Raw genomic sequence first — 13,437 nt, forward strand, 5'->3', positions numbered from 1 at the left:
ACTTCCTCCATATATTCTTTCTGAATGACCATTACTCTGTACAACTGATCACATTCCTATACCTGACAAGAATGCCCCTCTCCTGATTTCCTGTCTGTAATCCAATGTTTAATAGGGGCAAGATGGAATGAAAGGACCACTCCTATAGTCTACATTTATACCCATATTGTAGAGTATGTACATGTATGTGATGGGTAGTTTAGCCCATATGTACCCTCAGTGACTTGCTGTTCTCAGTCACCACTACCTGCAGCCTAGATGCCCCTGCAAGAGGACAAGGTTGATACTGGCAGATGCTAATTAGACTTAGAGTTTCCAGAACCCAGACATCCATACGGTGAGGGAAGGAATGCAGGATATGATAACAAGGGGACCACGGAAAACACACGTTTCTGAGATGTGGCTAATGGATTGAGCTTTGGAATGACTGACCACTTTACCCCTCGCCCCTTCTCCATGGATAATCTCTTGTCTGGAGGTGGGATGTAGAGTAGCTTTTAGGGTGTCAAGTCTCTGACTCCTCCGAGAGCTAGATCTCTGATTAAATCACAATTTGAAGGTCCCATTTCTGAGTCTGCTCACTGGCCCCTGTGGTGACAGCCAGCATTGACTCCAGAATCCCATGTTTAGGGCAGCTTTGGGACTCTCTGGTAACTCACAGAACTGGTTTGTAGAATTCAAAGACTTCCTGAACAGGGCGATGCTGGAATTTGGGCTGGAAAATCCCCAAGCAACTGTCACTCATGCCGAATAAATCGAATGGCTATAACTCCTGATTTGGTTCCTGGACTAAGACTTGCTTGTTCTCACTTCTGCTTAGGTTCTCTTTCCTGGGTAGTGTGGTATCAGAATTAAAGATGCTTTCTTGCTTTGTTCTGCTCTGTCTGATTTGTCTCAGAGCTCCAGCTTTTAGAAGAGGTGACAGCCTCCATTCCTTTGGTCTGACAAAGTTATGCCTCTGTGGAAATAAAAGGTACTGGTTTGCTATCTTGCCTACTTCCTTGGAGGAGTGGGTACCTTTTGCCTCCAAAAACTATGATTGCAGAGTTAGCATTCAAGGACTCCCAGCCCTGATTCTGTTCTCTCCTTTGTGCCTTTGCCTATACTAAAAGGTTTTCTATCCAAGGTCACTAGAACCTCTGTTTTCTTGGTTAGATTTTGCTAGAATATAATGTTCTGTAATTCTCAAGACTTTTGTGAGACACAGGAAGAAATATGTAAAACTGCCTTTTAAAAAGTTCCAAGTGGCCATAAAGTCTGCCTGGGCCTCACATCACACAAAATCTTTCTGGTTTGCCAGTGTTGACAAGTGACCTTAATTCATCACATTATGTTCTAACTGTTATCTGGGCTCAGCTCTCGTTTAATAAGTGGATAGAAGTATTTACCTGTTGCTCTGTCTCGTGATGTTAGGAAAGGAAAGTAAAAAGGAACTAACATGTGGAGAGAGAGAGAGAGAGAGAGAGAGAAATAAAAATGATATAAATACAAGGATGTATTTTATAAGGGATGTTAAAGGGAAAGGAGAAATTGTTTTTATAAGGAGAGATTTCTGCAAATAAACAAGGGTTTGTGGCAATCATTAATGACTAGATTTTTCCAAAGTGGAAAAGGAAAACTGAGAGGTCACAGTAAGTCTTAACTGCTTACTGTCTCCTAAGATGCACTCTGGAATATACAATCATGTGCTGGAGAATTCCCTTACCAGTAAAAAGCCGTGCTGTCAGTCAACCAGGTACACTGGAAGCATTCTTATCTGTCCTATGCTAAAGGCCTTATAGATGTTAGAGTTAATACTGACAGTGGGGATGATAGGTGACAGAAGAGATGGATAAGAATACTTGGATATTCTGTACTCAAAGGACACATATATATTCCATGTTCTAGGAAAAAGAGTCCACACATACATATCGTTAGTAGCTTAGGATGTCCACGTTGTAACCCACCCAGCCTAGATGCCCCTGGAAAATGGAAGCTTGTCCCACCACAAACTTAACTAGACTCAGCGTTGCAAGAACTACCTGAGCCTAGATGTCCACAGAAAGAGGGCAGATTGCAAGACAGACACAGACATCACAAGGCTCAGAGGTGTGGGCTGAGCACCTGAGTGTCTGACTGGTTTTGCCCACTCCATAGAATCTACTAGCTCTAGATGAGGAACGAGGCAGTTGGGGTGATAGCCTGCTGCTTCCTCAGACTGCTGGCTCCCGGAGTAAAGAGCAACTTAAACCCCCAGTGCCTGTCTCTGCTCACTGGTTTCTGTTGTGAAAGCAGCACAAACTCTGATATTCTGGAAATCAATTCTTTTACACATCCATGGCATACTTACTGGGGCTGAAGCTAAGGATGGGAGAAAACTCCACATCCATAGGACAGAGCCATCTCCTGCTCCCTCCCCTGCTGTGTCTACTGACCCCATGATGCTGGGTAAGCAGTAGGGGCTCACTAAATAACTTGTTAAATGGATGAATTAGTGGATCAGGGTTGTGCCCGATCAATGTCCCATTCGATTCCTGCTTTGTGGGTACAGGAGTGTTTGTGCAGAGTTCTTACAGTTATTACTGCCTGCATCAGGGAGCTGAGAAGAGATATTAGTAAGTGTTCTCAGGCCACGTGTCGCCATGATGGATTCAGAACGTCACCTGAATGGGCTGTGTCCCAGGTGCTCCTTTCATGGTTGTCTTTTGCTCATGGGGAATGGCACTTCGGCCTCCTGGCCAGCAGCCCGTGATCCCAGTTTCACACTCATTTCCTGCGGACCGAGTATGCTCCACCTCAAATGCTCCATCTCCCTGACTTTACACCAAGCTCTTCTTGGACAGCATCCTCCTCCAGGAGTCTACTGGCCACATCCAAATGTATCAGAGGGCAAAGTGTTAACACCCCTGGGGCAGCCTTTGCCCAGCAGGCAAAAAGCAGGGGTTCAACACTCCTACCTCCTGTCCTCCACTGGATGATAGCAGGGGAACTTCTATTCTTCTGGAAGACCCCCATGGCATGAGTCACTGCTACTCAGTCAGGGACCTTATCTCCTCCACCCACCACTGTTCCTCCTTCCTCCAATCCCAAATCAGTGTCCTGTCAAATAAGCTCCCAGCACCCCAGTTCTTATTGAGACCCAACATCTGGGAAACCCTAAACCAAGGCACCTTATTAAACCAAATAGTTCACTAAGTACAGTGGTCTCCTCTGAATCCCACCTGGAAAGTTTACCAGGTATCTGTCCTTTCCCTAAACACTAGTTTCTCAGACTCCCCATTTTACTGTCTTCCCATCAGAAGGCCAGGGGACTTTCCCTCATGAAAGCCTCAGAGCTACTAGTGTGACCACAGCAAACCCTTAGCTTGTTTTTTTCCCCCTCCACCAAAAAAAAAATCATTTCACCAAAAAAAAACCCCCAAGAGTTTTAAGTATTGTGTAACATGCTTGGCTCAGGCCACCAGATTCCCTTCCTGGAAGAAGGTTCCAGGACCTTCCATGTTTATTGAATAGTTGGGGTCCTTTTCTATGCAAAATCCCCCAGCTCTAAAGTGTCCCAGCCATAAGAGAAGTATTGGCTTTTCCAGTCGAAGGTCTTCCTCTATTTCTCCTGCCTAGCTCACTCACTGCCTCCCGAGGCTGAGGTACATGAGAGGCCAGAATCCCCAGTGACCATGGGCTCCTGTTTCTGTCTTATGCAATGACTCAGGAACCTAAGGTTGGGTGTGCCTGTTCTCAGACTCTTACAGGACAGTGAGAACTTCTGAAATTCCTAACATTGACATGGGGAAAGGTGTGGCTTGCACCAGACATTTCTTTGACTCAGCTTTTCTAAAAAGGCCTGCACTCACATTTCATGCCATTCACTCACATTTCATACCATTCGTGTTTGGTAGAGCCTCATTCGGTCTCTACAGAGGGTCTGGGCAGCAGCAGGATGGGCCTCAGGCATTGCGGGCCCCCCCCCCCTGCAACCGTGAAGAATAACAACATCCTGATTTGCTTTTGCAGGTTCCCGACTGCATCAGCAGCACAGGGCTTGCTTTCACCAGGCACAGCCTGAAATAGACAGTTGTTGAAGTTGGGCCCTTGTTCTTCCTCCCAGCCCCATGCTCCCAGAAATAAGACTCAGACTCAAAAATATATTTACAAATACCTTGGCTATAGAGCTAGGTTCTTCTCTGACTAGATGCAAAGTAAAATATCCCATTTATTCTTGCCTACATTCTGCCATGTGGCTGGCTACTTGTGCTCAGCTACCATGTGTCCATCTGTCTGGGCACATTTTCCCGGTGGATCTTCCCACCTGACTCTCTCTCAGAATCCTCTCTGCCTCCCAGATGTCTCACCTCTATTCCCTACTAATCCATAAGCCATAGGCTTTTTAATTGACAGGTGATGCATCCATACAATACACAAGATATTCTCTCTTCAGACTGGGGCTCTGAAATCCAAGCCTCTGCTGCATGGGGGAGGAAGACAGAGAGCTGAGATACCTGGAGGGAAACCAACTCTGTATAGAAGAAACCATATGCTGTTATCTGGAGCTGTGAACCCTAAGCAAACATAGTCAGGTGGCAGAGTTGAGCTAATGCGGTTTGTTTGTCTGTTCTACATCAGAAGGGATTGGGGCAGGGTAAAAGCTGGCACAGCCCCTCCTGTGCAGCCCTTACTGGTAGGGCAGTAAATTGGCCACTCCCATCTCCAACCATCTACTCATTTGCACAGCAGGAGAGGAGGAATTGTGGAGAGGGACAAATCAGATGATGGTGGGCAAAGTGCTGGGTAAATGTAATGAATGCATTTACCCAGCAGGCCTACAATAAATGGAGATGAGTTTACCAAAGCAGAAAGGTCCCTCCTGGCTGCAGGCTTGCTCACAGCTGGCCATGAGTGGGGAGAGACAGACGGTAGACTCAAATCTATCTCCAGCCGCACGAGAGTGAGCTACTCACCAGGGTTCGTTCGAGCAAGGGGGCCACCCACCATCCCATCTGTTCTGGAGAATTCTGAAAGGCAGAAAAAGAGGATGGGCAGCTGGGTCACAGAGCAGACTGCAGGTGCCCAGGTATGGGAAGGTGCAGAGAGCTGAGGAGAGCATCCTTAGAGAATATCTGACTACTCTCTGATTGGTTCCAAATTTAAGGAAGTATTCTGCAAAGTTCTTTGTCGGTTGAGCAACTAGAAAGGATAAGCAGTTTTCAGAAGCTATTCATGAAGCTCTTTATTCTCTAGAAATACAGAGTTGTGCAGGCCAGTGAGAGAGATTCTGGTTCCATAGCCTGAGGTGTGCAATGCAGTAGTGATGGCAGCGTGCTGGAACACTGAATGCTTTCTTCAGGCTACTTAACAGTGGCCACTACACTGTGAGCATCGTCAGCCTAGGAACAGGAGACAAAGAGTTTGGGCAAAGGGCCTTCACTTGAGACAGAATATAAAAACCCCAGTTGTGAATAACCCAGTAAACATGAAGCGTCAGTCACAGCCCAGCTTTGTGGCTTCAGGTTTCAATTCCCTGGGGAGGATACAATTAGAAAATGGGCTAACCTGTTACTGGGTTCAATGCTGCTTAGCATTGGCTATGCTGGCCTTTGCAGCCCTGTCACTGGGACAAACATGCTCTGAAGCATGTGACGTTATATGTTCTACAACATGTCACATTAAACCCTTGGCACCTGAAGCCAAGATGGTTGACATGTCCAGAGGCAGGCATCTAAGGGACTGCTGTGGCAGCATTCTGGTGGCTCCAGGCTCTGCCATCCTTAAGGCTTGGTTCCCCTCTAAATTAGTCATCAAAGGCAGCTGCAGGAGCACCGGCTCTGTGCCCCTGTTCCACATTGTCAGGAGAAAGGAGAAAACAAAGGAGACACTCCTTCAAGAGCCTTCCCAGGACTGTCACTCATAGTTCCTTGTACAAAGATTAAACATGACACCACCAGTACTCACAAGGACAGTTGGGAAGTGCAGCCATTTTTCTGTCCATATTTGGTGCAGAGAAAATAAATAACCAAATTAATAGGCTTTTCCTACCTCCTCTCAACACTCAGAACGTTTCTGTGGCCAGATGTATGGGAATTTCTAAAAACTGTATTCTGTGTGAGGGTATTTGTATATGAGTGCAGTGCCCACAGAGGCCAGAGGTGACAGTTCTCTCTGGGGCTGAGGATACAAGTGGCTGTGAGCAGCCTGATGTGAGCATTGAGAATCAGATTCTAGTGCTGCCCAAAAGAGCAGCATGCTCTTAACCACTGAGCCAGCTCTTCAGACCCAGAGGGTTTTTTTGATTTTTTAAAACGTGTGTGTGTGTGTGTGTGTGTGTGTGTGTGTGTAAAAGAGAGAGACAGACAGAGACAAACAGACAGACAGACAGACAGACAGAATGTACGCCAGATGTGTGCAGGTGCCTGTGAAAATCAGAAGAAGGTGTCCTAAAACTGGATCTACAGGCAGTGGTGAGCTATCTGATTTGGGTTCTGGGATCCAAGCTTGGATCCTCTGGAAGAGCAGCTCAGGCTAAGGTCTCTTAACCACTGAACCATTTCCTCCAGCCTCCAGATGTGTGGGAACTAGCTTCCCCCACCCACACACACGAAAAGTAATTCCATGATGATCGTTGGGCATCTGTGATGGCTAATCTTGGTTGTGGACCTGACTACATCTGGAATCAGCTAAAATCCAAACTGTTGGCCATGCCTGTGAGGGATTTCCTTAATCCAATTATTTAAGATGAGAAGACCCACAGTAAATCTAGACCATGCCTCCCAGTGGCTGCCCACACAAAGGCATGGAAAAAGGGAACTGCCTTTTGCCTGCTTGCCTTCACTTTCACCGGCAAGTTTGTCTGCACTGTTGCTGGGGGATTCCAATATAAACTAAACCCCAGCAACTCTGTAGGAGTCCTCCCATACTCCAGCACCAGAGGGGATTGCATAGTCAGCCAGTCTCAGGTTGAACAACTACTGGAGCCTTGGCTCCCCATTGTGAGAGACAGATATTGGACTACTATAAATTAAATACATATACATAACACATATATACTCTATAAGTGAGTCTAATAAATTCCCTTTTGGCATCAGGTCTGTTCCTTTAGAGAACCCTAATACAACATCCTATAATTTAACTCAACACCTATGCCATCTGCCTGAAGACAAGGTCAGATCCCAGTGGGTAAGGGCTTAGCCCTGCCCAGTTCAGACTCTAATCCCAAGTCAAAGGTTATGCACAATATTTGTTCAACTTGACTACAACTCAGAAGTCGAGTTCCGAGACTCTCTTCCTGGGTTCAGTTAATTTGCTAGTGTGTGATGATAACCCCCATTGTTAGCTTGAGAGCTAGAGAGTCACCTGGGAGGCAGCTGAGTAGATGGCTCACTGGGTGAAGGACTTTTACAAGTGAGAGGACAAGAAGCGGGAAGTGATGACATGCACCTGTGATCTCAGCACTCCTGTAGTGCACTGGGAGGCAGAGACAGGTAAGTCCTCAGAAGCTAGTGTAACACAATAGCTAACCTGATGTGCCCGGAAACAAAAAGGAGAGTGTGATGGTTTGTATATCCTTGGACCAGGGAGTGGCACCATCTGGAGGTGTGGCCTTCTTGGAATAGGTGTGACCTGGTTGGAATGGGTGTGTCACTGTGGGTGTGGGCATAAGATCCTCACCCTAGTTGCCTGGAAGTCAGTCTTCCACTAGCAGCCTTTGGATGAAGATGTAGAACTCTCAGCTCCTCCTGCACCATGCCTGCCTGGATACTGCCATGCTCCCACCTTGATGATAATGGACTGAACCTCTGAACCTGTAAGCCAGCCCCAATTAAATGTTGTTTTTATAAGACTTGCCTTGGTCATGGTGTCTGTTCACATCAGTAAAACCCTGACTAAGACAGAGAGACACTGTTTCAAAACAAGAAGTGGAAAGGTCCCTTGTCCTCTGACCTCCACACACACTGTAACATGCATGAACCTACACATATACACACACACAACACACAGAGAGAGAGGGGGGGGAACACATTTTTAAAATTAAATATGCAAATATTTAGAACCACCTAGGAAACAAATTGCTGGACATGACTGATGGATACAACGTGGCAGCCATGTCAAGCTCCTTACCCTATAGCCCCCCCCCCCCCCCGCCATGATGGACTGTACCTTTGAACTGAGTCAGAAAAACACTGAGTTTCCTTAAATTGCTTCTGTTAAAGTATTCAGTCACAGCAACAGCTCCAGTGCCTAACAGAATGGTGCCCAGATCTGGAGGAGATGCTTAAAATTCCTGGCATATCATACCCATTAACATCGAGGTAAAAAGGTATAAAGGACGGGGTCTTGAAAGATCCTGAGTATTGGGGCATACTACCGTCCTGACACCTGGGTGTGCTCACCAGCCTAGAAGCTGGCTTACCCTGTATTTTAGGGATTAGGGAGGGACTTCACCATGTCAGTGTGACCAGTTACAATGATCTTCCTTCTCTGCAGTTTGCTTCTCATGGTCTGTTACTGTGGTTAACTGGAGTCTATAAACATTATGTTAAAATTCTGGATACAATTTATGCATTTAAAGTAAGTTTTATTATATTTGCCTTATTCTAATTTTTCTATTGTCATATCAGTTATTACTATACTTCCCATGCTTGGTTTAATTTACATTGTAAGTATGTATTTATAAAAACATCCCATTGTATGTACAAGGTATGGTACTCTCTCATTACAAATGTCTGGTGTAGAGCTGGGCAGTGTGTTAGCTCAACTGCAGCCCCTTGTTCTTCCCTGGGGATGGGTTGGAGGTGAGAGTCCTAAGTTACTATAAAATTTTTACCTTTGTGGTCATCAACACTATCCAGGTACTACCTTGTCAGGATAAATAACTTTACCATCCAAAAAGTTTTAAGGAATTAGGAGCACCATGCCAGGATCCAAGGTGAGAGACCATTTCCTGCTCCCATGATGCACCTAAGTCCTGTTTTAATGGACAAGGGACGTGTGAGGGAGAACCTTGGTGGAGGCTCCTTCGAAGCAGATCTCAGTGAGGCTAAGGATTTGCACAGAAGGAATACATTGGGAAACGAGTCCTTCAGACCTAGGATCAGGGAAGCAAGAAGCCAATAAGTAATGATGCTAAGCACATTCCACAGAAGGTGCTTAGCATTAGAAGGGACTGGAGTTCTGGAGACAGAGCCAGGTGTGACACCTGACTTAGAAACCATGGCTGTGAAACACAGTGACCATTCACTGTCACCTTCCTCGATTTCAGTTTCCCAGGCAATAGTGCTTTCTGCCCATGGGCCCATGAACCCTAACATCAGGGTACCCCTTAGGACTGGAGAGTCAGAGCTTGCCGTGGGAATGAGAACTCACCTTTCAACAGACTTCTGCTTGTCCCTCTGTCAACTGAATAACACAAAGACTCTGTGCCTCCTGGGAAGAATAGCCAATCTGCTTTGAGGACCTGTGGTGGTTGGTGGTTGGCATTGGGACTATTATCTATCCGTGAGAGCGTGGCCATACCTCTGGGTGCCTGCAACCCAGGAACACCATCACCATTTATTGCTTATTTGTTTTTTTGTGGCTGTGGATTGAACACAGGGGCCTGGTGCATGTTGGGCAGGCACACTAACACTGAGCCCCTCCCCCAGGCCCCTCACTCTGTACTGAACGTTTCCCTAAAGTCAGAGGTTATTAAGAAATTACTTTCTAAAATCTCTTAAATTTAAGAAGCTAGATTCTGATTGGTATATAGGCCCACACTTATAGAGATTAAATTTTCATGGAAAGAAGGACATTAACTTTTGAATATGTTAGCCAATTTGCAAGTGTTTTAGGAGTGAATATAATTAAGGTAACTCTTCAGCAAGTGAAACTAGCTTAATCATTTGGATTTAATAAAAACAGTCACATCTTCTCTAATTAATGCTATAAATAATATGAACTACATTTTATTCTACTATATGTGCTTTCTCTAAACTTGACCAGGCTTACTCATTATATAATAATGTTATTCATGGTGAATGTTGAAGGTCGTAAAACTATAAATTTGTCTTTAAGTAAATGGAATAATTATTCCAAGAAACTCTGTATTCTAACAGTAATTATGACTTGTAGTGTGTTGACTTGAACATTATTTCCAAGATCTTTGATTTAAATCCTTGGGTTGATATTAAATTGCATTATGTCCTATATGATTGGCATTTATTGCTTTAGTTACTTGCTTATTTCTGTGATAAACTATTCTGACAAACTTATAAGGGAAAGAGTTGACTCCAGAGGACAGTCCATTACCAGAGCAAGTCAGGGCAGCAGGAGCATGTGTGTAGGTGCTGGCCATGCTGCCTCTGTAGCCAAGAAACAGAGTGTGGTGGTTTGAATACACTTGGCCCAGGGAGTGGCATTATTAGTTGTGGCCTTGTTTGAGGAAGTATGTCATTTTAGGAGTGGCTTTGAGATCCTCCTTCTAGCTGCCTGGAAGAGAGCAGTCTTCTATATGCCTCTGAGCTCCTCTGGGCACTATGCCCACCATGCTTCCTGACACTAAACCTCAGAACCTGGAAGCCAGCCCCAATTAAATGTTGTCCTTTCTACGAGTTGTCTTGGGCATGGTGTCTCCTTACAGCAATGGGAACCCTAAGTAAGACATAGAGAGGACAGGAAGAGTATCTAGGCTGCAAAACCTCAAGGCCCACCCCAACAGCTCCATCTCTAAAGGCCCCGAAGACTTTCAGAACAGAACCATCTGCAGGGACCAAATGTTCACATACCCAAACCTGTTAGAGATATTTCACATTCAAACCACAATTGTATGTTTGATGTTAAGGTTGAGACCACACAGAAGCAATACAGCACAGCATCATATGCAATTCTTTATTTCAGGGGAAATTTATTTCCTTGCAAAGTCACATTTCGCTGTTCTCTCTCTGTGTCTCTGTGTCTGTCTCTGTGTCTGTCTCTGTCTCTCTCTCTCTCTCTGTCTGTCTCTGTCTCTCTCTCTCTCTGTCTCTCTCTCTTTCTGTTTTTTTAAGACAGGATTTCACTGTATACCCCTGGTTGCCCTGGAACTCACTTTGTAGACCAGGTTGGCCTCAAATTTAGAGATTCCCTCTGCCTCTGTCTTCCAAGTGCTGGGATTAAAGGCTTGTACCACCATCACCCAGTTAAACATTTCTCAGTTTTAAAAAAAAATTAAGATCCTGGAAGCTGGAGAGGTACTCCATGGTCAGAGCACTTGCTGCTCTTGCAGGGGCTCCAGGTTCAATATTCAGCACCAACATGGTGTCCTGCAACTATCTGTAACTCCAGTTCTAGGGAATGTGATGCCCTCTTCTGATCTTGTCTCATACCAGGCACACATGTGGAACACATACACACAGGCAAAACGCTCATACACATAAAGTAAAAGAAAACAACTTTTAAAAAATGGTTTTTAAAAATGATACCTCTCAACTTAAAATTCATAGAAGACTCCAACAAGATTTTGCTTGGGGATGGAGTTGGGGGTAGGGAGCTGGGGGCTTGGGGAGAAGGTAGGGGAGATAAGAGACACACAGTTATATAACTATTCATATTTCTATCTTTGACACTAAACAAGAAGGTTTTATTTCAGACACGTCAGCAACAGTGAACGCTCTGTGTGGTAATGAATCTTACCTTTGAGATTAGATCAGTCCTCGCCCTGCAGACCCCTGCAACTTGCCCTCAAGCAGCATGCTAGCTTCTCCCAGACCACAAAGGCACCCATGAGGGACCAGTTTACACAGTAAACTGTGTTTGTCTTGGATTTGCATTCCAGATTCCAGGGCCTCTCCTGAGCCCTCCTGCTTGGTGTGACTCTGTGTAGTTGTTTGAACACAGGGGAACTGTGCTTGGTTTTACTAAGGAGACGCTGTTGAAATGATTATGCATTCAAAGGTTAAGCACAGCCTTTTGCTTGGCATGCATGGCAGGTATGACCCTTGCATTAGATAAGGTGCCCTAGAGGAGCAGAACTGATAGAATGCTCACAAACTGTGGAGGAGGAGGAGGAGGAGGAGGAGGAGGAGGAGGAGGAGGAGGAGGAGGAAGAAGAAGAAGAAGAAGAAGAAGAGGAGGAGGAGGAGGAGGAGGAGGAGGAGGAGGAGGAGGAGGAGGAGGGGGAGGAAGAAGAGGGGGAGGAAGAGACAGAGAAGAGGGGGGGAGGAGGAGGAGGAAGAGGAGGAGGAGGAGGAGGAGGGGGAGGGGGAGGAGAGGACTCCCTGATGGTCCAGCAATAGCCACCTGACCAGAGAAGCTGAGAACCTGGTATCAACTCAGCCCACACAGCTGGATGCGTTGTAGTCCTGATCTGATGCTTCCAGCCTGGAGGGCTCATGGACAGTGGCTGATTTTCAGTCTACCTTGAAAAGCCAAAGGAGCTCGAGTCTGATATCAACAGGGGACAGCAGTAGCAGCCACAGAGGCCCCAGATGTCCTCACCAGGTCTCTCCTTGGTTCTCTTATGATTGAGCCTCCATCAGAAGGTGCAGTCAACTCTTAGATGGAGTCTTTATCCAGTTAATCCTTTTTGAAAATACTCTCCTGGACCTATGTGGAGGCTTGTCTCTTAGTTGATTCCGGATCCTCTCAAGGTGACAGTTGGGATTAGTCATCACCACAACCATCTATTCTAAAGCTTTATTGAGATGTAATCTGTATGAATCACTTATTTAAATTATAAACATTCAGTTTTATAATTAAATTCTAAGAATTATTTTTAATTACCACAATCACTTTTGGAATATATACCTCCCAAAGATACACACAGCCTTCCTAGCTTGTGCCCAACTCGGTTCCCCTGTCTCTCAGCACTAGGTAACCACTTGTCTCCATGTAACACTTCATTGAAACAGAATCAGTCAACATGTGGCTCTGGTGATCTGTTTCTCTCACTAGCATGACATTTCCGTGATGATGTCAGCTAGATACTCTGAAAGGTGTCAGCTCATCTCCCGTCCCGTCATCAACGTGTACATCCCACTGTGGTTAGATCACATTTTGTTTTTCTCCTTCACCACTATGAGCATTTGTTCTCTCCCCTCCCCGTCCCCTTTGGAATCACACTGCTGTGAATATTCACAATCAGGCTTTGTGTCAGCATGCTTTCAGTTCCATCAGGCACACACATAGGAATAGAACTGCAGATTCCACCACAGCTCCATGACTAACATTCAAGCACTGCCGTGTGTGTGTGTGTGTGTGTGTGTGTGTGTGTGTGTGTGTGGGCATGCCCATACCGCAACATGCTTGTGGAAGTCAGAAGGCAACTAGCAAGAGTCAGGTCTCTCCTTCCACCATCGGGCCCCTGGAATTAAACTCATGTCCTCAGGCCTGGCAGCAGGCACCTTCACTGGCTGTGCCATCTTGCCAGTCCATGAGTGAAGACCCTTGAGGAGGTATAAAGGCATTGAATAAAACCAAGTGACCAATTTTAATTTTCTGAAATCACATCTTCTT

At 45.6% G+C, this 13,437-nt stretch overlaps 1 protein-coding gene across 1 annotated transcript in view; it reads right to left on the reverse strand.

Annotated features, from left to right (window-relative positions):
- Positions 1-5,188: 5,188 nt before the first annotated feature.
- The window catches only part of Cpxm2 (carboxypeptidase X 2 (M14 family)), a 122,079-nt gene continuing 113,830 nt past the window's right edge, over positions 5,189-13,437 (reverse strand). Inside the window, exon 14 of the mRNA XM_006508034.4 lies at positions 5,189-5,360. Within this exon, the coding sequence (XP_006508097.1) occupies positions 5,356-5,360 (5 nt within the window). The 3' untranslated portion in view covers positions 5,189-5,355. The remainder of the gene's footprint in view (positions 5,361-13,437) is intronic.

Source organism: Mus musculus, chromosome 7, assembly GCF_000001635.26.
Source record: "Mus musculus strain C57BL/6J chromosome 7, GRCm38.p6 C57BL/6J".
Classification (NCBI taxonomy): domain Eukaryota; kingdom Metazoa; phylum Chordata; class Mammalia; order Rodentia; family Muridae; genus Mus; species Mus musculus.